An 11,805-nucleotide genomic window follows, 5' to 3' on the forward strand; every position below is an offset into this window, starting at 1 on the left:
GCAGCTTGCACTGGGCCTAGTCTTCAAGATACGCTACACCACAAAGACACCCAAGTACCTGTCAACATACTTCCAAAAAGTGAACAACGTCCACACTTACAACACCAGAGGAAGCTCCACGAACCACGTTCAACCGCGTTGCACCACAAACAAGGGTTTAAACTCGTTTACAAACTATGCAGTAAAGATGTGGAACGCCCTTCCTATAATCTTAAAGGAGTGTAAAACACTGCCCACCTTCAAAACCACTCTCAAAAAACATTTACAGGAGGCTGCAATCCGTAACTGGACCCTCTAAAACAAAAATCAGATTAAAAGACCTGAACTACCCACTGTACATACTTTGTGTTTTGTCCCCCGCCCCCACCTGTGGTGTATGTCCCCACCTGTCCTACCCGCTGTACATACCTTATGTTTTGTTGTATTGTTCTTCCCATGATGGATGTATGTTTATCTTGTAGATAGTAATAGTTATTTGTCTGTATTATCTTGTAGATAGTACTAGTTTTTCTGTCTGTCTTACATGTAACGATGAATTGAGAATCAAGGACCCCAATTGAAATAAGCCAGTGGCTTTCTTGGGTTTTTATCCTGTTAGTTGACCTTGTATGTAATATGTACTTTCATGTACCTACTTCTGCAAATCTTCTAATAAAGTTTTCAATCAATCAATCAATCAGTCGCTCTCTGTCTCGTTGTACTCCCTCGTCGTAACCAGGGCTGGACTGGCCATCTGGCATACCGGGCATTTGCCCGGTGGGCCGCGGTAGTTTTGGGCCGAGCCGGCCAGCAAAATATTATTATTATTTATTTATTTTTACCAGCCGTGGGCCGCGGTAGTTTTGGGCCGAGCCGGCCGGCAAAATATTATTATTTATTTTTTACCAGCCGGCCCGGCCGAAAGCTACCAACGAACGGCCCATAAATCGGGGACAGCGGCCCATTGGTACATTTTCTATACAGACACTGGGCTGGCCCAATCAACAGAGAGAAGGGGGGGTCAGGGGGTGTCAGGGGTCACGCAGGCACGTACGCAGTCTCAGTTTCGCGGTAGTTTTGGCCCGAGCCGGCCAAATAAATTTAGCTAGCCTGGACATGAATGAGAATTCATAGTTTCTATTCGGCCAAAAACAAAAGAGTTTAGTTTCGTTTTCGTTTCTGGCTTGGTTGGCATTTAGAGGGTGTTACGCGAACAGTCAGTGGTCCTGTTCTCAGTTTCACCGAGTAGTTGGATCCGCTTAAAATGTTTTCATGGGGTGAGAACACGCGTTATGGCTTTGGTTTAGTAAAACCAAATGGTTTAGATAAGACGGACACTGACAGCGTTCATTTCACACGCTTGACATCTCAACTCAGGGGTCTGTGCGCCGGTAACTCAGTAGTCACGTTTATCAGAAATGACGGGAAAGTGTCCGTCGCTCGGATGCAAGAGGACCAAGGCATCAAGAGAACTGGACGACTGAGTAAGCTCCTTTCACATGTTTTTTTTTCCTTCAATTTATTACCAAAACATTTCTTGAACTAATAATTATACACAGTTCATGTGCACAGAGCGTGTTGACGATTTTATTATTATTAATTGTATTAAGTCACTGATTATCCCCCAATCCTTACCTGGGGGGTATTCCATCATTGTCGCTAAAGGAAAATCTAGCGAGATTTATCAAGAATAAGCTTAGATTTTCCTTTATCAACGTATACGGAATACCCCCCTTAAATGTGCATGTTATGTACGCAGAGAGCGTAGACTGTAAGCAGCGGATACAGACTGCGAGTTGCGGGGATTCTTATGTTGTTCTACTGTCAGAAGAGGGCAGAGTTCACTCTCTCAACAAATCCAATGTTCCCAGGTGGGTTTTTTACATAATTTGTTACAATTGCCAATAGTATTAGCACATAATGTTCATGCTTAATGTTAATATATTCCTTGTTATTGCTGTGTTATTGTCTCAGACCCATAGATAACTTACAGAAAGGAAGGGTAACTCAGGTGGCGTGTGGAAACCAGCATTCAATAGCACTAACCCAAGGTAAATAACCACTGACATCAGGTTACAATCATATTATAGCATATAGCATATTATAATCATATTATCAACTATAAAAATGTATCACCTGCCGATATAAACTAACAATGCATATAAAAGTGTCCTGTGCATTTTCATTTTCTTGTACCTTCGATTTTCTGTTCAGATGGTCATGTGTTCACGTGGGGCCAGAACTCGAGCGGTCAGCTGGGTTTGAGGAAGGGCAAGCCCAGCACCCTGACCCCCCAGCTCCTCAAGTCCCTCTCTGGGATCCCCTTGGCTCAGATCACTGCTGGGGGGGACCACAGCTTCGCCCTGTCCCTCTCCGGAGCCGTGTTCAGCTGGGGAAAGAACAGCGCCGGTCAGCTGGGGCTAGGGGACATAACAGGTAGAGAACACACACGCAGATTAGTGACTCACTTTATCAGTTGTATGGGATTGCTAGAAGCATGATCTGGTCTAGGGTTTCCCGAAAGCTTTGGAGCACCAAGATCATCTCCAAGATAAGCCCATTTAGGCAATGGATGCAAAGATGACCTTGGTGCTAAATATCTCAGTAAACTTACCCATTCACCCCCAAGTCAATATTGTGTATTGACAATAATATTTATATTATTATCAATACATTCTAAATCCATTTCCTATAGACAGACATGACCCAGCTCCTGTTGATTGTCTGAATCTGAAGAAGACTGTTGTCATTTCCTGTGGGGAGGGCCATACTGCCGTTTTGACAAAGGTGAGACTTATCTGACTCAACAATAGCTTCCACCACACTTCTGTATTCTTCATTCAAGTCATAGCAAACGCCCCCCCCCAATACATATTCATAGCATATCTCTAGGCTATAGTAGTTTATGACTCACTTCATAGATGATAGATACAGTGACATCAATAGTAAGAAGAGAGACACTACTATGGTAGATAACTGTCTCAATTGTCTGCTTTTCTAGGGAGGTGTAGTGTTTACATTTGGCTCAGGATGTTATGGACAGCTTGGCCACAACTCTCTCAGAGACGAACTACGACCCCGACTGGTGGCGGAACTCTGGGGGTCAAAGGTGACTCAGATAGCCTGTGGAAGGTAGGCCCACAATCCTACACAGTCCTCACAATCACATCGTATTGTGTCATAAACATTAGTGTAAATGAAAATACTACTGCTGTTTAGCTATTATATCTTAGCATATGATTATTGAATCATATTGCTATAATTTCTTTAACTTCAGACATCACACATTAGCGCTGGTGAACTCCAAAAAGATCTACTCGTTTGGCCGTGGAGAGCAAGGGCAGCTGGGAAATGGAGTGAAGATAGATCAGGCGGTTCCTCTGCCAGTTCAACAACTACAGGGTAGGTAACAGTTCAGTTTAAGCCTTTCTGAAACTTGACATGCTAACTGGAAGTGTTTATACAATGTGTTGGGGAAATAGAAAGCTCCCCTGAGCCGTCCCGACTAAAGATCAGGAGGCAGAGTCGGGAAAGGTAACAAATGTAATAATGTCTAATGTTTGATCAACCTGTCAGACCACATAGAAGATCAGAACATTGAGAAAATCCTCGCTGGAGGACATCATTCCTTCGCACTGTGCTCATTAGCTCAGGTATTGGTACATTTAAGCTTTTCTTTATTAAGTCCTAGAGAAATGTATATTGCTTTAATAAGGTGTTTGTTCACAATTGTCATTACAGGAGTCTGAAAAAGGGTTTAATAACCCTTGTTCAAGTCTTAGCAAAGTGACACAATCATTAGATGATGAAACCATTGACAAATGGATCTCAAATGGATCTCAAATGGAATATGATTCTAAATCATGGAGGGAGATAAAGAGGTAAGTAACATTGATACAAAAAAGTAATGTGGTTGTTTGATCAGACATGGCTACACTTTCACCAACCAGTGTACAAAACAACTGCAGAAAACTTCAAAGGTTACTAACCTTCAGTGTGTCTGTTTACTGAGCAGCAATAATAATAATAATCATCTTCAAACTTTAATTTGCAGGGAAATCACAGAGATCTTTTCCTCCGCGTCATGTCTAAATGGCAGTTTCCTTGACAAAAGGTAAAACCACACTACCTCCCCAGGAACATTTCTCCATAACGTAAATAATCTATGTGTATATTCAGTATTCGTTCTCTTGGTTTCATCACTAGTCAGGACAAACATTACCAAACCTCACTGAAGCGTTCTGGCCTGGATTTGTCTCTCGCTCGTCTCGCCTTCCAGAAGCTGGCGAGAAATGACATGATACTGACTGAGGTATTCTTCTACCAGGCCTTTCTGAATACACATCAAATACCAAAGGCACATTTCCACCCCAGAGATGGACAATGTAGTTTTATTCTATACTGACATCTTTACATACCTCTGCAACTATTTGACCTTTCCATGTTCAAAGACTTTTGAGTAAGTAGCCTACTAACCTATACGACTCCCCTCTCATGGTGCTAGGTTGAAGCGGTCGTCCAACGTATGCTGCTTCCCTCCCTGGGTGAGGAGCCCATCGGGGTGGAGGGCCTGAGGGTCTACCTGGTCATCCCGGAGCTCCTGCGGGTCCTGGTCAAACACAACCGTGGTACAGACCTCGCCAAAGCCTTCACTGCCGCCATCTTCAGACTGCACCCTGACAAGCTACAGGTCCTCGGTAATACCATCATCAATTTCCCCTCCTCTACTCTCTTGTCTTTTCCTCTTGTTATATGGCTCTCATATCAGTAAAACCCTGCGTTACATCTACAGAGGGTCTGTGGTCGAGTCTGCCGTATTTCTTCTTCCGAGCAGTGGTAAAAGTTCTCCATTCTGTGTCAGTGCAGTACCTTCACAAGACAATAGTGAATTATGACGATCATAAACAATCACTGGAGATTACTCTGGGGGCTCTACAAAAGCTTTATGTGGTGAGTGTTGATCATAGAACATTGACCTGGTCTCATGAAATACTGACTTCAGACCACTACTGACCTAATACTGACCTAACGACCTCTCTTCACTGCAGGTCAACAGTAAAAGACCCGGAGGAATTGCAGTCAACACTTTCCATCTAAAAAAAGAAGTCAATTCTCTCTTTCAGACTGTGAGTACATCAATACAGACCTGAGGATTTGTTTTATTCTTGAACTTGTTAGTCAGTCCATAGTCAGCTCATAAGGGTAGTCAAACAATAGACACAACATATACAACGGGGCTGCTAACAAGTCTAATCACTCCCTACAAATACATGACTGAAATACAGGAAGTTGTAGACCTGTAATACTCACAATACTTAATATTAATATCTTAATATCTTATATAATATGCATGTCAAGCTCTCTTTAATTGAGAGAGAATCCAATAATATAAGCACATGTTAAGTAAAAGTGTGACAAATCTGTTGCTAATTGTCTAGAGTGTGGATCGAGGCACATGCAGTGCCGCCGAGGGGAAACTTTGAATGATATGTTGATAATGTGAGGTCAACAGGTTAAGCATTTCTCAGGTCCTTACTTCAATTATGAAATGTGTAGTACATGTGTATTTCATATGTTTTGTTGTAAAAACAAATCATGTTTTGAATTGTGGTCCTGCATTACACAGCCTGATATCAGCTCACTAAGCATTTCCACCTCTCTCCAAACTTAGATCCAACATTTCAATGCTGAGATTATTATGCGTTTTTGTGATGAATCCAATGCAACGGTCTGGCGTGGAGAGGACAGGATGGTGGCCGCAACAGGTCTTTGTCAGGTATATACTTTCATATACTTTCTTAACAGCATTTCCACCTCTCTCCAAACTTAGATACAAAGATTAGATCGTAACCGTTGGATGTTGATGTGGTATGAATGCAATGACAAGGTCCAGATTGCTGAGCAGATGTTGATCGCAAAAGATCTTTGTCAGGTGTATACTTTGTCTTTCAATCACAAATAGTGTATGTCTTAGTCCTGTAGTATCATGGATCCCTAACATATTTCATTGTATCTCCCATGTCTAAGGCCACCCTATCTCTGCTGATGGAGTATCCCTGTACCTTAGACACAGAGGACAAATGTACACTGTGGAGGGCAGAACTTTGTAGATTCAAGGTAAGCAATTGAATTGATACTACAAATTCCATTCATAGTTAATGACGACGTATCATTTGTAATTTTCACACCAATTTATTGATTATGTATAATAGTTTGTGTCAACAGATTAACATTCAAGATTCAAAGAATCTAATACCGATACCTCTTAATGATGATTGAAACCTTTGTCAAACTAATAGCGTTTCACCTTTTCAGCACGGGGTAACGTTTTGCACTGAGCAGTTTTGATGTATTAGTTTGGCTTAATTAAAGTAACATAAACCAAAGTTGTGATGTCTTTATCTCAGGCTGTTTACCTGCTGGAGAGCAAGAGTGTGTTTCTTCACAATACACTAGAAGTGGGTCGAACGGCAGTACTGAGTGATACCTTTCATTGGCTACGAGTAAACATTGGCTGCCCAGTGATGCCTTTAAAGGTTTGTGTTCTCCTTTTTGAATTATGTAAATTAAGCAGCAAGACCTAAGATCTGGTTGGAGGCAATCTGTAAAATCTACATTTGTTTTATCTCTCAGGACATACTTAGCGAGGGAAGAGGTTAACATTAGTTAGATGTGTTATTCCTGTTTTAAAGGGGCACTTCACAATATTTTAACAACATATTCATTATCTCCAGCACCATACCAGTGTCTACATATGTGGAAACAGTACTTGTCTATGTTCTGCAGTCAAAGAGATATGAGAAAAGGTCCTATGGAAATTATCCCCGATGATGTAATCATGGGTAAACAAAATAAATCAGAAACTATGAGTTTCCATCCAGGGGGTGTGTGGCTGTAGTTTTTGAAAACGACTGAATTTATTAAGAAGTAATAATATATTTATTTTTTTATTAAATAAAATTAAAAAGTACCCCCAAAGTAGAACGTAGACAATCTGTCACATGTTTTTGTAATTGTGCTGGAGATAATGAGAAGGAGAACAGGGCAAGGGATGTGGGAGGAAGAGGAGACAGGGGGACGAGAAGTGAGAGAAACAGGTGCGAGGATGAGGATGAGGTAGAGAAGGAGGTAGAAGAGGAGGAGGTAGAGAAGGAGGGTAAAAGAAAACATGGAGTGTTGTAATATGTGGAATATGATGAGAGGAGGGCAATTGTAAAACCACAGAAGAAGAAAAGAGGAACAAGCATCCTGATTGGGTAAATCAAATATCGTTGTTGTTGTTGTTGTGTGTATTTCTTTTGTTTCAGCCACTCAAATGCTCTCTCCTGTTTCTATGTCCAGGTGAAGTTCAAATTGGAAGATGGTATGGATGACGGCGGTGTGTCATTGGAGTTTTTCACCCTCCTTGCGAAGGAACTCACATCAGAAACAAAGATACTGGATGTTAACGAGGACTCTGGTCTGGCCTGGTTCACATGTAGATCTACAAATGTAGGTTCTGTATGAACGCTAGTCCCTCATTTTTCTCAACATTTAAAAGCATTTGAACCAACAGAAATATCCACAATTATATACTGAAAATATTGACTGGCTTTTTTTTCATTGATTCGTGTGCCCTATCCAAAGGACTACAATATGACTGATGATTTCTACTGGCTCGGAGTGCTCTGTGGGATGGCACTGTATAACCAGTGTTTGCTGGACGTCTGCTTCCCTCTGGCCCTGTTCAAGAAGCTCCTGGGTTTGAATCCAACATTGGATGACCTGAAAGAGCTGTCTCCAATTGAAGCAAGGTACAATTATTTTCTCTTCAACTGCTCTTTGTTGCTTTAGAAAGATGGCCTACCATTAATCTCAGATGTGTCCCGCCACAGTTTCATAAATAAGCAAAAGTATTTGTAGCGCCTTCTTTTTAGCAAATTTTTCAGCACTGTTCGCACTGTTGCAGAAAGTGTTCGAGCCCGCCAATAAAAAATTCTCCGCTAGCCCCCCATCCCGAGTCAATGTATTTGTTTTTTCTAAATCAGGGGCTTACAAGAACTGCTGAAGGAAGAAGAGGAGGTTGTAGAAGAGCTGTATTTGGATTTCACAGTAAGAGTTGATGCTTACATGTACACAGTAGTTTTACGCACTCAGACAGCCACAGCAGACAGATATAGTAAAAATATGTATTTTCTTTCTAAGGTGAAGGGTCAGACACTGATTCCAAATGGAGGGGAGGTCCCAGTAACCAAGGTCAACAGGTAGGTGATGGTAGAAATGTTTGGATTTAACAAGATAATGCTTAGGTTACTACACAGGCAGCGTTTATGTATACTGTAAACACGTCTTCTGTGTTGTTCACAGGCAGAAATATGTGGACTTGTACGTTGACTTTGTGTTCAACAAGGCTGTCAGTAGTCAGTTTGAGGACTTCAGGACAGGCTTCCTTCAGGGCTGTCCATTACAAGCGTGGAGGATGTATCTACCTGAGGAGCTGATGACCCTTCTGCATGGAGACGACAGCTACCGATGGGAGGAGCTGAGAGAGGTGATCGTCAAGGGCAGTGTCCCAATTGTCTTTATTCTATTCCTTGCATCCTTTATTCTATTCCTCTCTTTGCTTCCTTCTCAAAGCGTATTGTAAGAGGATGCTGAGGGAAGGACTCTTAGATCTTCAATGTGTTTTCAGAAGGAAGCGAGGAATAGAGGACTGTTGGGAGTTGGGACACATCCAGTCTAGTCTTGCACCACTAGTGCTGATAATAATCTATCCTCCTTACTGTGGAATGGAGCAACAATGCAATCAGTCTATTATTTGTATATCTATGAGAAGGAGACAATGATAATTCAGCAACATTGGTTCTTTGGCTCTTCCTCCCTGGGAAAGCTTGCCCTCTCCAAGACATCTCTATCACAGTAGACAACGCTACGATGACCTCCTCCCAGACAGCCAAGAACCTTTGGGTGATCCGTGACAACTGAACATTACAGCGAAAGCACACTCCTGCAGATTCTTCCTCTACAACAGCGGTTCCCAACCTTTTTGGACTCACGGCCCACTTTACAAATCTCTACAGTATTCGCGGCCCACTCAGGCCTAGCGCGCGGAGCGCTCAAAACAACGACGTAATTTCACCAAAAACTAGAGGGAGCGTGGCAAAAAAAAAACGGTTAAACCATTAAAGCCGAGCGGCAATGTTTTATATAGCAGGTGATCAAATACCAAGATCGTAAATGTTGTATGTGTTCAATATTTACGACCAAACATCCTTATGTGTGTGGGCAACTCCCGACTCCCGACTCGGGTTGCCAGATGGGCTCGTTTTTTTGGGGGGTGGAATTAGCGGTTTTAGACTGTGGTTAGGGTGGAAAATGTCGATCCCATCTGGCAACCCTGTTCGCGAGTCCGATTGTGACGGGGATGGAATGTAGCCAATCAAGAAGCGAGCTGACTTCTTCTTTTCGGATGGAAATATCGGCGCACACCACACACAATACGATCAAGGCTGTTCAATCCAAGATTTTTTATCTTTTTAAAATTAAAACATTTTTGTAACAAAAAAACCGTCAATAAAACATTTTTTTTGCCCATGATTTGGCGGCCCACTTGCAGTACTCTCGAGGACCACTAGAGGGCCGCGGCCCATAGGTTGGGAACCGCTGCTCTACAACATCAGACGGATATGTCCATTCCTCACCAGAGAAGCAGCACAACTCTTGGTCCAGACACTTGTGATCTCCCGCCTTGACTACTTCAATGCACTCCTGGCCGGGTTCAGACCTCTGCAACTCATCCAGAATGCTGCCGCCATCTGATGTTCAATCTCCCCAAATTCTCCCATGTCACCCCCCTCCTTCACACCCTTCACTGGCTCCCGGTAGCAGCTTGCATCAGATTCAAGACACTGGTGCTCGCCTACCGGGCAACAAAAGAATCAACCCCTCCCTACTTGCAAGTAGGGCTGCAACGATTAGTCGACTAGTCACGACTAATCGATTACGAAAATTCGTCGGCGTGAAATGTTGTTGTCGACTAATCGCATAAAAAATTATATTAACAAAACGGGATTTTTTTTTTTTTTTTTACGGGAGCCATGCAAGAATCAGCTGGGTAAGTTTTAGCTAACGTTGTTAGCCAACTGGCTAACGTTATATTGTTAGGGTCGTAATGTTTATGTTAGCTTTACTGTTACATGTTGGAAAACAACGTCTCATGGACAGGGCTGTACATGCTATGAGCGTTTGTGCTATTAATTTATTTGCCCTGTGGCACGCATGTGACAGACAGAGGCGCTTGTATGTAACGTTACGTAGCAGGGGTTTTCCATGTTGAAGCCAGGAGAACGCGAGATGAAATGAGGGGTGGTCGCTATTAAAATACCAGGTAGTCATGGTGGATGATCATGAATGATGCTTGATAAATGAATGCTATTTCAATTATGTTGAGTCCACCAGCGAGCTGTCTGTAAGATAAACAGCGCCAAGCGTAGCCTACTAACGTGAGCTGTCTGTAGTCTAGCCAGCAATGCTAGCTAGCCAGTCAACTAGCTCTGTGAGCAGCTGTAGCTTGGCGTAACGTTAGGTTAGATAGCTAGTTAAGCCGGATTTATGCTTCTGCGTCGCCATTTACGCGCAGCGAAAAGCCACACGACTAATCGCGACTAATCGGAAAAATAATCGACAGATTAGTCGACTACCAAAATAATCGTTAGTTGCAGCCCTACTTGCAAGCAATGGTCATTCCCCAAACACCTGCCTGATCACTCCGCTCTTCCACCTCTGCTGGCCGACTGGCACCGCAGCCTCTACATGGATGCAGTGCAGTCACGCTACTCTGTCACAACTTTTCACTGTCCTGGCGCCCCGCTGGTGGAATGAGCTTCCCACTGCTGTCATGATTGCAGAGTCACTACCTATCTTCCTCTGTAGACTGAAGACCCTTCTCTTCAGGCTACAACTTAACTGTCCCTCCTAAGATCTCTACCCCCCTGTACAGTTTCTCTACTGTAAATATATTTTAAAAATCTTCTGTTCTGTTCTTCCATCTTTTAACATTATGACTGGCAATGGCCCCTGGCCCTAGCATAGAGTACTTTTTATTGCTATAACTGATGGATAGATGTGTTTTGATTATATTGTTGTTTTAACAGAATTCTGAATATCAAGGATATAGTGACACAGATGAGGTCATCCAGAACTTCTGGAGTGTCTTCACAGAGTTCTCTGAGGAGCACAAGAGAAGGTTCCTAAGTAAGTGTGAATAGAGATAGAACTGGATCCATGGAGGAGAGAACACTGTTCTATCTCTGATATCTAGCTGTATGTTATCATGATATTTTGTGTTATACCTAATTGTTACGGTCCTGTAGTTTTTCCTGGTCATGTCATGTGGTCAGGAAAACCTCAGGGCCCTGGCCATTATACCTCAGTGAGTGACTGTGAATAACCATACATTTCCATAAATGCTTCATCTAATGTATTGACATTCTTTGTTTTGCTAGAATTTCTGTCAGGAACCGACAGAGTACCGAGAGGTCGCCATTCCAAACTGCGACTGATAATCGTACGCTTGTCCCAGCCAGACACCGATGAATATTATCCAGAGGCCCAGACCTGCTTTGAAGAGTTACATCTCCCAAATTACAGCACCATCGACATACTACACGAGAGACTTCTTCATGCAATCACTCACTGTGATGTCATCGGGGAATTCTGAAAGCTCTAGACATCGACAGGCCTTTTCTGTAGGGCCTAGCCCAGGGGTGGGCAATTATTTTTCCCAGGGGGCCAAATGAGCAACTGAAAATATTTTGGAGGGCCGGGCCAAAATTCCGAACTCAATTA

At 42.7% G+C, this 11,805-nt stretch overlaps 1 protein-coding gene across 1 annotated transcript; it reads left to right on the forward strand.

The window, feature by feature from the left end:
- Positions 1–1,423: 1,423 nt before the first annotated feature.
- Positions 1,424–11,225, forward strand: LOC308160806 (putative E3 ubiquitin-protein ligase HERC3; the record flags this gene model as incomplete). The annotated part of the gene is made up of 17 exons (XM_080534743.1): positions 1,424–1,463; positions 1,739–1,850; positions 1,954–2,030; positions 2,194–2,415; positions 2,675–2,766; positions 2,981–3,111; positions 3,257–3,381; positions 3,556–3,632; positions 4,484–4,676; positions 4,772–4,929; positions 6,007–6,096; positions 7,321–7,470; positions 7,606–7,772; positions 8,007–8,070; positions 8,164–8,222; positions 8,326–8,509; positions 11,112–11,225. The coding sequence occupies 17 exons, from the start codon at positions 1,424–1,426 to the stop codon at positions 11,223–11,225; spliced, it is 2,055 nt and encodes a 684-aa protein (XP_080390869.1).
- Positions 11,226–11,805: the final 580 nt, after the last annotated feature.

This window comes from Nansenia antarctica (assembly GCF_963989245.1).
Source record: "Nansenia antarctica genome assembly, chromosome: 6".
NCBI classification, from domain to species: Eukaryota; Metazoa; Chordata; class Actinopteri; order Argentiniformes; family Microstomatidae; genus Nansenia; species Nansenia antarctica.